The following is a 17,711-nucleotide window of genomic DNA, read 5'->3' on the forward strand; positions in this document are numbered from 1 at the left end:
GCCGTTTCCACTAACTCTTTTATTTTATTTATTTATTATTTTTTAAATTTAATTTAATTTAATTTTTATTTATCTTTGTTTTTGTTGAGCAGTTTTGTTCAATAATTATTTAATCTAAAACATTTTTCTACTGCACTATGTGATTAAGCCAAATATTTCCTTTGTACATAAAACTTCCGTGGCGATCCTTTATTTCGTGGCGATCCTGCTTCCATCAAGATGACGTTGCAGTTTAAGCTGCGTGCTCGTGCAAGCGCATTAATTATGCGATGTACGAGTCAAAAAGTTTCTCTTTCTTTTTTCAAGATTTATATATGTTTTTCATTAACTAGCAAAAGTTTCTTCTTAATTTCTTAATGTTTTTTTAAATAAAGTTGCTATATTTTTACACCAGTTATTAAATTGAATATCTATGAACAACATCCATATTGGTGATTTGAACACCCAACCTTCTTATCTGGAGTCAGAATATTTATGGGCGACATCCATTAATCTATATAGATCTTTGAAAACAATCTATTCAGGAATTATTTTTAAAATAAGACCAGCACATGTTTTTGAAAAATAGAAATCCAAATTATTAAGTAGATTTTCTTTAAATTTTGTTCACAAATAACATAAAGAATAGTGAAGATTTCAAGGGAATTTTTTAGGTTAATTAAACAGTTGATTTTTCATTTATTAAAAACTATTTTTTTAGCAAGAAAATCACATAGTTGCTTCCACAATTTGCTTCGCTAATTTAATTTAAAATATCCAAACAAAAATGGGAATGAGATATTTAATATGATTTGTTTTAATATTTTGAACCAGAAAATGTTTCTTTGAACTTCGAAATTGTTTTTAAGATTCCCTTTACTTAAAAAATTGTATCAAAACAATGATAATCTGCTTATAATGGTTGATTCACAGTTGAAAATGAGTCACATTGTCCAAGCTATCATTTATTGAAGTTTTTGTTAACAATGTTTAATAAAATTTTATAAAATTCTTTCAAAATTATTAAAAACTAATGGGAAGAATTTGGTATCTGGAAATTTTCAAAATTCGTTAGGGATAGCTTGTGATTTTTTGGGAAACTACGAATATTTAAAATTCTTTAGGAAAGCAGGTTTGTAATCAAAACTAAACTTTTAAATAATAGAAAAAATTCTGTGTATTATAATCTTAATACGAATAAAAGTCATCGTGGCTGTCAAAAGTCTCCTCCGAATTCAACCAAATTCTGCGTGCTTTTCATTCAGAACAAGATTGAGAATGTCGTCGATTTTTTAAATTTAAATATTAATCAAATATTCAATTAATAAAAAATTAACAAAAATGCTGCCTTTTTTCCCGTAAGGATTTCAGAGGGAATTATTTCAGAATAAATAATTTTAAATCCTCTTAAAATTCAAAATTTTAGCATTTTAATGATATTAATTCATTTCATTTCTACTCAGTATTTATTTCAACTACTATTATTTTTTTTAAATTTAAATCATTAAAATTAATATTTAATCTTAATGATTTAAATCAATAAAATACATGCTTTTTACATAGCACACAATAACTGTTTCATTTTAATGCATATCTTTTCGTCAGATTTGGTCCCTTTTGCTTCAGAATAGTAATTCAACAATGCATGAAAGCATACGCACGTCAATCACTCAAACGTAGACAAGAAGATTAGAGATATTGCGAGTAGAACGATGTTTGGTGACAACAGGTTAAGTGAAATGAATCAATATTGTGCGGGGCAGGGGGATCAAAGACTTAGGAGAAAATTATTCCAAAAAAATTACGCTTTAAAGATGGATGAAGATTGTGATCTTTTCGTTTTGCTTCGTCTTTTACATAGTTTAATTTTCTCTGACATTCATAATGTCACGGACAAGACCGTGTGTATTTTGCTGGTTTATAAAAAAGGGTAAATCACTCTCGCTGGCAGAAGTTTCATAGATGCGCATGCCAGAACGGTCTACTAACTCGCAGGGAGGCCACACAAAGTATCCAATACCTTACAGGAACTGTATTACAGATTTATTTCTTCTAAATGAATTCATTTTCGATCTGAGACTATCCCTCGGCGACAATCTCAACTGAAGGATCGACGGCATTATTTTTACTTCTGTGATAATTAAGGTTGTGCCAATTTTTGATGTATCGAGATAAAAAATGGTATTTTTCGATGCCAGTTTTCGGAAAATATCTATCTATCGAATCATGATCATGAATAGTACACGATGAATCGTGGCACCATAAATCGACGTTCACAATTAATTTGCTTTTTCGATTCCGTTTTGGTTATCGGTATAATTTTGTTGCTCCTCATTCTTATTGACCCTCATACAGAATGTTTGTTAATATTTCTATAAATACTGTTATGTTCTAATATATAAAAATACTTGTTTTAAGCACCTCATTTTTGGAATAAACTGTTTTCTGTTCCCTAATTGAATGATACCATTATGGAAAAATAATAGCGGTTATCAGAAGTTTGTTTACTGTCCTTTGTTTAATCGCTGCATATTCATTATTTTTGCAGACAATTGCAACAAAAAGGATTCATTCGGATTAAATCCACATTTCTATTCGCAGCTCGCATCTTCACACTCAAACGTACTCGCATAAAAAAAAAAGCTCTGATTAATTTTTCGAGATACTAAAATTAATTTTTCAAGACATCTGATTTTGAATTCGTGATTTATTAAAACTACTTCATTTTACATGTTAAATGCATTATTACGTCGTTTTCCTTTTTTCCTATATATAAAAAATGAAAAAAAACTAAAGGTGTTTTTTTTTTTTTTTTTTTTTTTTTATAAGTTAGCTGAAAAAAGAGTAACATTTTAAAAATTATTATATTGGAAAAACACAATGTTAAAAATTGTAACATGCAAACATTACTTCGGTACTGACACACTTTATTTAAGCGGTTTTAACGCAAATATTTTCCAACTATTTTTATATAAAAGAAAGCAAATATTTTTACTATATAAATTTAAACTTCTTTTTATTTAGAGTCCTTCTGATCAGTCAGTATGTTAAGCGATGCTATTTATAATAGCTATAAATAAATAATGATATCACGATACATCGAAAAATATTGATATGTGTTGGACGATATATCGCGATGATGGAGTTCGGTCATCGTCCAGCCCTAGTAAAAATTGTCTTCCGACGTGCACAACACAAAATTTTTTCAATGTGAATGGTATCTTCTCCACCGTAAGTGGTTAAAGTTAGTTAAACTTTTATTTGATAGAATATGGCAAAAATGAATATGATAAAAAAAGCTTCGAAACACTAAATATATCTCACTTGGAGTACTCGGGACGTTGCATTGGTCCGGCGGTACGCACTGACCGTCACTTCTCTTCACAAACCCTTGGCTACACCAGCATCCTGGAAGACACCGAGGGCAGTGATAAATCCCCGGATTGTTGTAAGCCTCACAAGTGCCCGTGCACTTCGGTGCGCAATCATCGTAGTATTCCTCGTTTGCTCCACATTCTTTGGAATTCTCTGAAGCACAAAATGTTCATTGTCAACCATGTGGGTATAGAACTGACCAAAAGCATTCGATTTTCTTTTAAATATAGGATTAATCAGCAATTAATATTTAAAATTACTGGGGTTGGAACTTTAAAAGTGGCAACACTGCTGTAGAAACGTCCCGCAACAAAACCAAAGAATGTCAAGTATACCACACGTTAAGCCCATACTTAAATTACCTTTCAACAAAAAGATTCGTCCTTTCTACGTCACGCGCATGCAGAGTGACGCGAAGAACTGATCCTTGTATTAGCTTGCGGTCTAAAATAAGTGATGTCAGGATGTTTTCAAAACAAAAACAAAGAAGTTGGATAAAAATTGAATGTGACAGATGTCGCACAGCACGACCATGTCATCTAGGACTTCAAGAGGCTTTCGGGAATCTGCTTTGCCTTACAGAACTGTTGCAAGATGGGTGAAAGCCTTCAATGAAGAACGCCAAAATGTGGCAGACACGCATCGACCAGGTCGTCCTAGTATCAGCGAAGCAGAAGGGCATCTGCTGCCGCACTAATGGACAGTGATCGATGCCAAACCATTCGTGAGCTGTTCCGACAGACAGGATTCGCACATACGACTGTGCTGCACATTCTGAAGGAACGTCTGGGACATGAGAAAAATTGCTCTACGATGGGTTCCACATCATTTGACGGAAATGCAGAAATGGCTACGATGCGATGCTGCCCGAACCCACTTGGAGCCCTATAAGCGCAAAGGAGAGGCTTTTTTATGCCGTATCATTACGCTGGATGAGACTTGGGCCAGATCGTACCAGCCAAAACTGAAACGCCAGTAAAACGAATGGCGTCATTATGGGTCACCACGAAGTTCGAACTTTTTTCAGAACCCCAGAAATGTGAAAGTTATGCTGATTCTTGTGTACGACTGTGATAGTGTCATCCTAACACATAACGTTCCCCCACAGCAGACCGTCAATGGGTAGTATTAATGCTCATCTTTGGAGCACCATGTCAGACCAGTTTTGAGAAAAAACGGCGACACTTTCTGCAGAAAGTCCCTATCATTTTGCATGACAATGCTTGGCAGCATACTGTGACTGATTTGCTCGACCGATGGGACTAGGAAGTACTTTACCATCCACCATACTCCCAGATCTAAGCACTTGTGACTTTGACTTAATTCCTAAGATGAAGGAACCACTTCGTGGCATTCGCTTCAAAACTGTTCCACAGATTCTTGCGGAAGTAGACCGATCCATTCGAACTATCAACAGAACAGGCGCTGCTACAGGTGCTTTGCGACTTCCACATTGTTGGAAACGGGTTGTAGACAATGTTGGCGACTATATTGAAGGACTGTAAAACATGGTGACATGCATCACTTTTGTATTCCATGCAAATAAATAGTTGACACCATTAAAGTTCCAACCCTCGTACATGAGAAATTTTATAACTTGTTTTGTTCTAACAAAACAATTTTATTATAAAAACTTCAACTACTCCCAGGAGCATTATTGGATTTAAGCATTTTTAAGTTCTAAGAACAGTAGTCATTATTAGGTCCACGTTTTAATATACTGATCAATTTAGTTTCTAATTTTTATTTCAGTAAGTTTGTCAACGATTAACTTTATATTTTAGTAAAGTTGTAAAAATACGTTTTTTAATTGTTATTAAATATGACTGAGCGGCAACCCTTTTATATATCCCCAATATTACTGTGCTCAGTATTATTTCGGGAATAATGAAATCATGCAATGATATTCCTAATTATCTCATCTCACTCATAGACAATTTGCGTGAATCGTTGGGGTGTGAGACACCTTGTGGATCCACGAGGGTTTGAATTGATCATGACACAATTTGGCTTCTTTTTATTAAAGCTCGACATTCCCTTTTCCCAAGCTACATCACAACCATTACTGGAATAACTGGAATATGTTTGATGATGAAATTGTTTTTACTGTCAGAAACGCCTTTACATGTTGAAAATGTTTAACTTTTTTTCAGCAAAATATTGCTGTGAACTGTGACAGGTATTAATCCTTAAACTACGACCCATCTACATACCGACCGCCAAATGAGGGGGAGGGGGATGTTAATTCATGGTAATTAGAAATTCGTCTGATGCGCTCCATTTACCTGATCAATTAATCTTGCATTTCCCAGGGCACTTGTTTAGATTTGTGTTTTCGACAATATCTTGAAGGGTTTCTTGTTACGAAACAGATTGTTTCAAACGACTCTTTTTCTTACATTATCGGGCAACATATCATGTTTGTTGAAATCATCGTAAATAGTTGTTAAGTCTTCTGCTCTCCACATCAGTTCATTCCTATTTAATTCATTCGCATAACACGTATTTATTCGAGTTAAAACCGCTTTGGTCCAACCACTTATGCGAACTACTCCATCAGCCATTTTGACCAAGAATTAGAATAAAAAAGACATTTCAGAACAAAATAAAAAAAAGAGTAAACAAATAGGACTTATTTGTCATCTCGCCAATGTTTTCAGTTTTATGTTGTGGATGTAAGAAAAAATTTCTCGGGTTACATGACAGCATTTAATACTTCATATAATAACAGTTTATTTACAGACAAAGCATAAGAATAACATTAAAACTGAAGAGTTAATGCTCTTAATGAATAATTCGGAATTCTAAACGATATTTTGATATACTGAAATTCGTTTATTTTTGACTGAAATTTTGCCAGCTAGGAAATAGCACCTCCTCTTCAAATTATAAATAGAAAAAAATTAAAGCGAAACAATAAAGAAAACAAGTAATGTAGTTTCTTGGATCCTATAAATATTTGAATAATTACATTAGTAGAATTAAATTTTTAAATCCTGGTTGAGCGACGGACAACAAATTCTGCAAAATCGTAGGAGGGTGCCAGCTCAGGTGTCGTTCTAGCCATTTGACTGCGGTTCAAAATTACTAGGTTCTGTCTCAAAATAGTCCTAGTGTTGCTTTAAAATGGTACGTTAATATAATTAAACTAATCTCGTATACTCAGTAATAAAGATGTTATTTCCATCACCTTCCCCCATTCCAATTCAAAAATTGGGGACTTTGAACATAGTCACGAACACCACGGGTGCTTAAATTTTCCCACACATGAACTAAGATTCTTCGACACAAAAACCTCCAGACGAACTTAGCTTTCCCCTCACTGCAAGATCCTTTTGGTAGGATAAGGCTTAGAACACAGTATAGTTTTATGCAGAATGTATTATTTAAAAAAACATTATGTAATTAAAGAATAAAAACTAGAAATGGTTAGAAAAATATATGGATGGTTAAAAATAAATGTCATGTAAAATACTCGATTCTTATAAAAACATAAATAGGCTGATGCATTTTTTATCCATCTAATTAATTAATATCTAGCTTATTAAATCGTAAATGATGGAACCAAAACGTTTACGCACAACGAACTGAGAATTGAATCATCCATTAAAAAGTTTTCACAACGCCTGCAAGATGGTGAAGGTTTTGAGAAAAATAAATATTTATGATTGAATACTGAATGTATAGACTTTGCCGAGATTAAAATGGTATCTTATCTGAGAATTTCATAGCACAAAAAAAGTTACCGAAAGTAATGTTAGTCTTTAATAGGAATCAGATATTTTAACAGGAGGTCCAAACAACAAGTTATGCAATATTGTTTTACCTGATGACGGAAGATTCGTAGAAGGACACTGGGAAGGTTGGACACACTTTCCATCCTTATTCTTGACCATACCTTCCTTACAGAAGCATCCTGACATACAATAGAGAGGACAAGGGCCTTTCAGGTTATAAGTATCGCAAGTGTTGTGACAATTGGGCACGCAATTGTAATATTGTTCGTCTTTGCCACATTTCGATGGAGATGGTGTAGAACCTAAAAAGTAAAAAAAAATAATGAAACTCGCTGCCAATTCGTATTTAAAATTATCATAAAACATCAGGTTCCCAGATAAAACAATTAATCCTAAGTTATATCAGTGTAGTACCCAGATGAGATATTATCGGTCCTGCCAAAGCATCTAGGCAGAGCCGATGGCCTATCGAGCGACGAAATATGCTAGAAAGGGAGACAATTGCAAAATAGGGGTTATGCATCTTGTCCAATCATACAACCAACAAACTTCAGCTCTGCATCTTATCATCTTCTTTGCATCCTTAAAAAGGGAATGCAAAGAAAAAAAAACAGCCTAAAACATAGCAATCCAAGGACAAACCATTTCCACCTGAAAAGCCAATCAACATCTGCAATACATCTTATCATAAGTCAAATACCGCAATGAAGTTACATAGAGCGAAATGATCTGGCTAATACCAACTCCGCATTTTCTAATTTGAGATGAGCAATGAGCTGCTTAGTTCAATAGTCTAGAGAGAGACGAAATTCAGAGAAAACTATTCACTTCAGAGATCAGTAGAATAGGAGCAAACATAGATTAAGTGAGTATCAATTCCTTGGTCTTCCCCAAATTCACAGTCGGGTGATTTGCCAAAGAATTCACTTTGATGGATTGAAAAACAACCACGACTAGAAAGTACTTGATGTAAGATGTCAGCGAAGCGCCTTTTGTCTTTACAGTATAAATGTATTTAAAGTAGTAGTATGATTTATACATTTTTAAACAAAACTGTTGATCAGACTTTCAACTATTTGATGAATTCCAAATACATAAGGAAAAGAAATCAAAATAATTTTTTTCCGGTACTTTCGTTGAAAACTCACAAACATAAACAAACAAAAAAAAAGTTGAATCCATTTAAAACTTTTATTCCGGTTCATCCTCTAGTAAGAGTAGCTATAAACTAGTTATAGAAGAACTACAATTATCCAAACCAAACTTATTAATATCTCCAATTATCCGCTTTGAGGAGGTAGAAAGAAAAATTAGCAAAATAATCTTTTGCAAATTCTTCCTGTGGTTAAGCGTAACGAGATTGTCGCCGCGAATGAACCAATCAATTATTGACCGTCGGAAGCATCAATATAGCTATTATTGTGAAAATTCTGAACAGAAGATAAAGGAAGGAGGCCTTCATGTTCGTCGCAAAAAGCTTGATATATTCTTTGATTAGTTTTTTGGAGTTGTCTCTCAAAAACTTTCCCCGTATACCATCTAATAAATATTCTTATTAATATTAGTCGCATCTTTTTGACTAATAATATTTGCGAAAGAACCTATTAGCGTACAATCTTTGGCGAAAAATCACCAAGATGCTGTGACCAGAAAAAGGAATGTGTATCTTGGACTCATTTTTTCGACTGATGGATGCAAAAATGATACAGGGTGCAATTGTTGTCCTAAATTTCAACACCAAGCAACATATGTTTAAGTCATTGCGTCTTTTAGCTATCGTGTTTACAAGCATACGAAACTCAGACCAACAAACTGCACCTCCTTGTAGGATATGGTTTCAAATTGGATAGTTATAGCATATTGGATGTTAAATCAATGGGCAATCCATCCAAAAAATGTCCCAACACTTGTTAATGCTCATCATCCATATAAATTATAGTCAATGAAAAAATACAATTCGATTTGGAAGAATGTTCTCTTTAAAAATATGTAAATGGCATTCGCAAATGAGATGATATATATATTTATAACTGCATAATCTTCAACTTTTCCAATAACAGCTTAAGTTTTCATGTTTTAAATTTTTTTTATAATGGGAGATCCTAAATTATAAAATTTAGACAAATGCGTTCAAATTGACAAATCTGTATATGAGAAAAAGATAGAGGGCTTTTGCAAACATAGAAAATAGGTCACTCTATTAATACTATATTTTAATACGGAAACTTTGCTCAATTTTTGTTGAAAATCGGTGCTTTCTTTATATTAGCAAGTATATAGTTATCCGGAGTTGCTCGGGATTAAATCCTGTCCTATTTAATAATTTTAACCTAAAAATTACTTTTGAATAAAATATTATAACACATAAAAAGACTTTTATTGTATAAAACGTTTTATAACTAAAATTAGAATATGAATTGAAGCAGAGGAGTTTTAAAAACCACCGATATATCTAAGTTAAAGTAAGCTCACCATAAATTATTATTTATTATATTAGTATCTCAAATTCGTTTCCATATCGTGACACATAGCAATATAGCACAATTTTCGTTCATTTCCACTTCATTAAATATTTATTTTACTTTTGTACTTAGAAAATTTGACAGTTTTCTTTCTCATGTTAATGCAGATAAGTGAAAGATAAATAGTATATTCGAAGCCTATTGTTAAAAATAATCAAAAATTCTAGTTAAATTTTATAATTAAAACACATAAAACGGCTTAAACTAAATCTTTTTGAAGCAGCTGAAAAATAAAAGCAAGCTGCTTATTTTCTGAAATATTGTTTTTGAATTGAATTATAGATAACATTATACCATTCGATATTTAAATTTCTTCCAAACGACACTACAAATCATTTTTGACTATTTTTTTCTAAATCTCTTTTTACCAGAAAGCGACTGAAATAAATAAAAAATTAATCACCAAAACGTTACTGATTGTTTTTGAAAAATGATATTTTGTGAAAATTTAGTAACATTGTATTTTTAAAGCACAAGGAGGGGGGGGGGGGGATTGGAAAGTTTTTTGAGCATGAAAGAAGGAAAATTGATATATTCTTGTGTTGATATTTTTTATACAATACGCCTATATGTGAAATGTAAGTGAATGATATCATTCAATTCATATATTATAAGCAAAATTTTTAATTTTCATTCTAAGAAATAACTTTTTGTCAGTTATCCAATTAGATGCATAGTTGATTAAGCAGATCGAGTCTGATCCTAATAAATCTAGATAATCAATCCCCCTCCTTGTGCTGATGAATAGGCGACAGTGTGTTTCAGGAGATAGAATTTCGGGAAAATATTTCAAACATGTTGTCGAAATAAATGCTTCATTACCAAAGAGAATATCATTAAAATTTGTGGATAGGTCATTATTAGCAAGACAAGAGTATCAAATAGGAGATGCATGATATGTGCTTAGTAGATATCTGCAACATTTGGGGTTTAAATAAATTTTCAAGGTAATGAAACTGTGTGGGGTCGTGTTCTCGAACTTATCCATAAATTATCTTTCAAATTTCAGAGCATTGTTCTTAGGATTTTTTATTCGTGTTTTTGGATTCGCTTACAAATTCCGAAAGTTATCTGATCAATTCATAAATCTATACAGGGTGTTTCATAAATGATGGGAGTAACTTTAAGGGGTGATAGTACACATCAAGACGAGTAATAGTAAATAGGAAACCAAGTGTCCCAAACGTCTTCCGAAGGAGATAGGCGCCATCAAAGTTTAGGGCCTTAAATTTCAGAATGATGATAAAAAAACGGAAAAATGGATCGATTCATTTGCGGTTTTCGCTAAAATCATTCTTTAAATTAGTATTTTCTTTAAAAAAAATTAAAGACAAAGTTTAAAAAATGCCGATAGAGAGCGCTCTAGACTTTGGAGTACCGAACAACTACTTTTTACCAGTATTTTTTTTAATTTTGTTAAATGTTTACTAAAGCTTAGACTTTAACTTAAATTTTGAGCGCAAAATTGAAACCATCGGGAGCGGTTAAGTGGCGCAAATTTAACCGCGTTCAGGGGGTTAAATTTTAAGCGCTTGTATCTAATGAGCAAAATAATAAATGATGAAGCAAACTTTAATAGGTGATAGTAAAACACCAAAACAAACAACATTCATCAAAGAAATCATAGTCGTAATTTTAACCCGAAGGTGATAGAGGGCGCTGAAAGAGATTCCGTTTTAAGAGACAGAAAAGAAAACAAAGAACATTTACGTTATAAAAAAAAGTTTAATTATAAATGATTACAATAGCTGTTCGAAACACTGACAATTAGAGGTGATGCATGCGGTTACAACGGCGAAGAAGGGATTCACGAACCCTCTGAAACACGCCAGGAGTATCTCGCACCTCCCCTGCAGCGGCCGAAAGTCTGGCGACGAGTTCTTCTGCAGATTCGATAGGAGTATCATACATAAGACTCTTCAGGTGCCCCCACAAAAAGAAATCCAGGCATGAAAGATCGGGCGATCGCGCTGGCCAAGGGACAGGACCACTTCGCCTAATCCATTGATTTGGAAAGGTTGCGTTTGGATAATTTCGCGCCTCTGGCGCATAATGAGCTGGTGCTCCATCCTGCTGGAACCACATTACTCGCCGGATACGAGGGGGAACATCTGTCATCATTTCTGGCAGCAGCTGTTTCAGAAAGGTAAGATATTTTTTTCCATCCAGGCGTTCTGGCAGAAGATAATATCCAAGTAGATGGTCACCAATTATTCCTGCTCAAACATTTATGGAAAATCGTCGCTGATATGCATGTGGATTTACATGTTAAAAAGCTTTGTAATTTTTACCGTTTTATATAAAATAACTTTTAATTTCATTTTTTTATACCAGAGATAATGACATCGAGTCTTTGAAAGCTTGCTTGCAATGAAGTGGTTCCAGCTCAGTTTATTATATATTTATTCCTTAAAACTTTATATATATATATATATATATATATATATGAGTTTAGGAGTTGGTGAGTTTGAAAAAGAGGAGAGACCTTAAATTTGGCAGTACCTAAATTCTTCTATATATCTTAATGGTGAAGGTATATAGAATCCCTAGAATCCTAGAAGATATCTTAGAAGTATTTTAAAAAAATGATGGTTTGAAACAATAGAGCAATTTTGGGGGATAAATATTTATTCTCTATGATGACCACACACACAAGAAGAAAAAAAAATCCAGTATCCTTTCTGTCTAAGTGAACCTATTTGAGGATGATTCCTTGCAACATTCTGTATTGATTACAGACAGAGCTCTTATAGGAAGATCAGTGTGTAGTTCATATTTCTTTATAATTTTATCTTAAAATAATAATCCCATTTTCCGCTTAGTGTTTTAAGAGACCTTTCTTCAAAGTTTCAGAATTTTGCTTTGCAGGAGGCAATCACCGGAAAAGAATTAATTAGATAATTAAAATAAAGTAAAAATCTTACTCTTTCCGCAAGTTCTCTCGCAATCTTTCTTCTTCTCAAAGTTGTTCTTGTTTCCTGCGCAACCTCCATAGCTGAATTCCTCACACCGACCTGTTTGCAGATTGTAGAAGAACCTCGGGATAATAGCTAAGCAGGGCCCCACTTCCTTCGGTTGCAAGCAGACCGAGTTCGTGGGAATAGGAGCGGCTGGAAAATAAAAGTGACATCACCAATGATTTTATTTTCGTATTAAAACTCCGAGAAGTGTTCCGAACTAATCGAAGTGTTATTTTATAATTCTTTATAGATATCTATATATTGTAGTATGAAATACAGTATGAATAAGATAAACTGTATCGAAATTATATTTAGTTTCCGTTAATTCTTGAAGGGTATCACACGAAGTTTCAGATAGTTCCACAATGTTAACATTTATTCCCTTCGTACTTCAACGATTTAATATTAAAGGATCAGATCAATGAGGCTGCGCTGAAGTAGGCGATCCCCTTCATTACGCCACTAGCTGCCCTCTCACCACATCTTTCCATCTTAAGAAACCCACCCACGACCTCGAACGAATCTGGTGGATCAACGTTATGGGAAACAAAATGTCAAAAGTGAAAATTATAAGTCTACTATAGCTATTGTTGATTCTGGGTAAAAGAAGAGTGTGATTAGACTTGAACTCAAATTCGCATTCATATTTCAGTTAGGAAATAGTTGTTCTATTTCCACTTCATTCAAAAGCTCTTACCTGTCAGAAAGGAAATGGAGGCAACAAGTGGATTTTCCACATTTTATTTCAGGAGCAGTTAACACATTTACACAGGAATACAGATCGAGACTGACTCAATATGAGCAAAACCCATGAAAGGTGCACAGCGGCATCGGGCGGAAAAGCCTTGAACTTCAAGGGCACAAACAAAGTTTTAACAGTGTGATCAGGAAAAATGTGACGGTACTTAAAAGGAACCCGGATGAAATTTTGCATTGTTTCGTAAGAGTGGATGAAACTCGAATTCATCCCTGGCAGAATGAGATACAGGAACTATCAAAACAAAGAATTGCAATCAGAGATTTCGTCTCTCCAAAAGCTCCTCTCCTTCAGTTGTAAAATTTATAGCCATGGTCTTCTGGAAAGCTCAGGAAATTGTTTGGAAAAAACAAAGCAATAGACGGATATAATTACTTTCCTTTGTTGGATCATTTACGTAATGAAGTAAATTAAAATGGATTTCGTGTAGCAATATGGCCTGCATGAAGGGGTGTTCAAACATCCTTAAATAAAGTATATAAGTTTCAAAGAAGATATTGTTGAAAAAAAAAATATCGCTTATGACGAAAAATTTTATTTTCTGTCATTTCGTATTCTTTTGGGACGCTTATATTTTCCCACACTATATAAATTCTATTCATAATGATTTCAAACTTTTTGTCAGATAAAGGTTTAATTTCTATAAGAATGTGTAAGAAAGAAGGCATTTCTTAAATCAGCTCAATTTTTGGAGCAATGGTGTTTTATATTCTTTAAAAAGCAACGTTTTCAAAAAAGAAAAATATTGGACAAGACATCTTTTCGGTCAAATTTGATCAAAATGAGATTTAAAAAAATATATGAATAGCATGTGAAAGAGTATGTTTCAGTATATAATTTATGGAGAGGTCATCAAACAGATTTAAAATATTTGAACTGCTATATTTGTGAAAAGAAGAGACTCGAACAAATTGCCCTTTATATATATGATTGAAGTAGCATCACAATTCACGTATATTTGGTGGACTTATACTTGCATGTTTTCAAAATTATGACAACAATTTTATAATTTTTTATTATAATGCGTAATAAATCAATAGGATATTTAAATATATAATATTAGCAAACCACAAATCACATTAAAATAATCGGAGATTTTATTTTATTGTGAAAAACTGCATGATGACTACAAGCCAATTCACCACTGGGAAACATCAGTTATGTAAAAATGTATTTAATTACAAGAAATCGTAAGAATTCATTTTATGAATATTTGAAGTTTTTCACAAAAAAAGGCTTTACCTTGAATTTGAATTTTTATCCCACTACAAATTTGTAATTGATATATGTCTTGAAATGAAATTTATTTTTTCTATCTCTGACTTAAAGAACAAACATTTTAAATTTTCAGTCTCATCAAATAAAATATAATGTATCATGTATGTCAAAAAAGGAAAAACTGTGACTAATTGAGTATACACAAAATTTTTTAAAATTAAAACACTTTTTCTCTATGTTATAAAATTATGAAAAAGATTTCCTTTTTAAACTAACAAAAATCTGACATTTTCTATATTCAGAAAATTAAGCAGAAGGTTTTAAGGAAATTTCTCTCTTCCAGGTAACAGTCAAGTCAGAGATCAAAAGCGGGAGTATTCAGATATTCCAAGTAAATTCATATAAACTAAAGAAAATATACTTAGGGATATTCTCACTGACATGGGGAAGGATAAATCATACATGGAGCATATGTTTATTTTGTCTAGGGTAGCAATCAATGGTTCACTAAGCCTACATTGCAGGCAGAATATGGTATTATTTTTTCATCTTTTCTTCATATTTGACATCTAGAAGTGGAATAAATGCACTTATGTTTTGCTTCCATGACAACACAAAGGGCCCAAAGTGTTTACCCTTTCGGGATCGGAGAGGGACCTCTATCTTAGAAGCACGCACGGGAGCGTACTCGAAAGGAATCATCCCACAGGACGAAGGACTTTGCGTCGCTAAGCCTAAGTTCGAAAAATAAAGTTTAAGCCCTAAAGTCGTAATTTTTTTATCCTTTTAGATCATCAATTCATTCATAATACGAACACATTCTTCCTCTGACACATTGCAGTTTCTTGTCATAATAACCCGGAACCAAATCTTTCCGGAATAAAAAGAAAAGTACGCGAAATGTATCCTAATGCTACACAAAATACAACAGAACTGACGTGACCGAAACGACTGCAGTTAAACATTAATAACAAAAAAAAAAAAAAAAAAAAAAAAAAAAAGAAGAAGAAAAGAATTCAGAGGGAGACCAGAAATGTGAATGATTCTATCATGTGGAAAGTTGCACAACCCAGCTCTGTTTATTTATATTACTCTCCCCCGCAACAGTTGATGAGTAAAATACCAGGGTCAGGTTGAATATGAGTAAACTGAAGGTCAGGATATTAAAACTGTATTTGTATTTAAAACTGTATTTGCATTATAAAACTATAACTGTATTTAAAAATTGTTTCAGTTTCAAATGCACACATGCATCACCGTCCCATGAGTTCAATTTCCAGAAATGCACGTCTGGTATGTTCGACTTTTCACAGGTGATGCTTATATGACATGCCCGTCAGGAAAGGGTTAAGAACAGTTAAAAATTTCTTTCTCTCCTCCGTTTAGACAGTGACAAAGGCTAAAAATCATCATAAATTATTATATAAGTTTAATTCTTGCAGTTAATGATTATTTTTATTATAAATTACCTGTTACTGGCGGATTTGTAGATTCACACTCAGATGGCTTGACACATTTTCCATTCCTGTTTTTAACCATCCCTTCCTTGCAATAACACCCAGATTTACAAAACAGAGGGCAAGGCATGTTTGTCTTGTAAGTGTCACAGGTGCTTTGGCAGTTTGGAATGCATTTGTAATATTGCTCATCCTTTCCACATTTCGGGGGAGCCGGTTTCGGTTCTGTGAAAAAAAATTGTAAGAACAATGCAATTATTAGAAGCTTTGAAAGAATATCAAATTTACTGATGCAAGGCATTTACTTCAGTATTTCAGAATTTCAATGATCAGTAATTCTGAATATAAGGTGATTTCAAAAATTTTGCCACAACAGTGCATTATTAGTTAACTTGTTGGATATTTCAATAAAGTTTAAAGAAAAATAATCATTACTAATAAAAATCGGAAGTGTTTTGGAACCTATTATACGAAATTGAAATTTAATTAATTTATTTGGAAGATCTCGAACACTTGCACAACTTCTTATAATCTCAGACAAAATTTTATGCAAATTTTTCCACTGTACTTACAGATGGTTATCAAAATAATGGAAATACCCGAGAATAAAAGTGACATTTTTGAATGCGTTTTGTAAGCATTAAAATAGAATAATAGCCACCAGTTTTTTTTATAAATAGCAATCTATATATTCTGGTAGCACGTGTTGGTTTTATTACAGTTCTGTAATTATTGGATTTTTTTCAAAAGCGTAAAATGTCCGACCTCTCAGATTTTCAAAGAGGTCAAATTTTAGGAGCCCGTCTAGCTGGAGAAAGTGTGGCCAAAACATCCGAACTTTTATACGTTTCTAGAGGTACAGTGCCTAAAGTCATGGCAGCATACACATAGCAAGAAAAACTTGACAAAGCAAAGTAGTGGGTGGAAAGAGAAGCTCAGTGAAAGATACAAACGGGTATTGAAGCGGATTGCAATGTCTAAAAAGCGAACAACTGCAGCAAAATTGACCGCAGAGCTCAATACCCATCTGGATTCTCCCGTGTCAGTTATTACAGTTACAAGGCACCTTCATAAACAGAACATTTATAGCAGAGCAGCAATTCCTAAGCCACTTGTCACAGATGGTAAACGTGTCGACAGTGAAGTCACACTCACAAAACCTGATCGATTAATAAGTGGAAAGAAGTAATATCGTCTGACGAATTATGTTTCCCACTTTTTCCCACAGCAGGACGAGTGCACGTTTGGAGGTCACCTGCACAAGCTTGATGTATATATGATCTTGATTGTCTCCTTCTAATTGACAAGCATGAAGGTGGATCTGTCACGATATGGTTAGCCATGTCGGGATTTTCTGCTTGACCAATCGTAACCCTGAAAGTAAGGATCACTGGAGAGAAATTTTAGCTGACCAGGTCCATCCTATGGTGAAAACTTTATTTTCTGCAAGAGATGGAATTTTCCAGGATGATAAGGCACCTATCCATGCAGCGAGATTTGTCTAATCATGGTTTGAGGAACACGAGGATGAAGTTAAACATCTGTCTTGGCCCGCACAGTCACCCAACCTCAATATAATTGTACCGTTATGGTCTATTTTAGAGCATTTAATACGGAATCGATATCCTCCACAGAACTTTCACAATATCTCTAGAAAGAATGATACCATGTTCTTCTAAACACTATTCAATTTGTATGAATCGCTT

The 17,711-nt window shown here is 33.4% G+C and overlaps 1 protein-coding gene across 12 annotated transcripts in view; it reads right to left on the minus strand.

The window, feature by feature from the left end:
• LOC129983646 (zonadhesin-like) overlaps positions 1-17,711 on the minus strand; it is a 143,765-nt gene that overhangs the window by 39,032 nt on the left and 87,022 nt on the right. For 11 of the 12 annotated variants that reach the window (XM_056093202.1, XM_056093206.1, XM_056093199.1 and 8 more), the window contains 4 exons: positions 16,018-16,230; positions 12,538-12,723; positions 7,181-7,393; positions 3,304-3,507 (listed from right to left, as the gene is read on the minus strand). In XM_056093202.1, coding sequence (XP_055949177.1) covers positions 3,304-3,507; positions 7,181-7,393; positions 12,538-12,723; positions 16,018-16,230 — 816 coding nt within the window. The remainder of the gene's footprint in view (positions 1-3,303; positions 3,508-7,180; positions 7,394-12,537; positions 12,724-16,017; positions 16,231-17,711) is intronic. The other variant, XM_056093201.1, reaches the window with a different exon arrangement.

This window comes from Argiope bruennichi, chromosome 9 (assembly GCF_947563725.1).
Source record: "Argiope bruennichi chromosome 9, qqArgBrue1.1, whole genome shotgun sequence".
In the NCBI taxonomy this organism is placed as follows: Eukaryota; Metazoa; Arthropoda; class Arachnida; order Araneae; family Araneidae; genus Argiope; species Argiope bruennichi.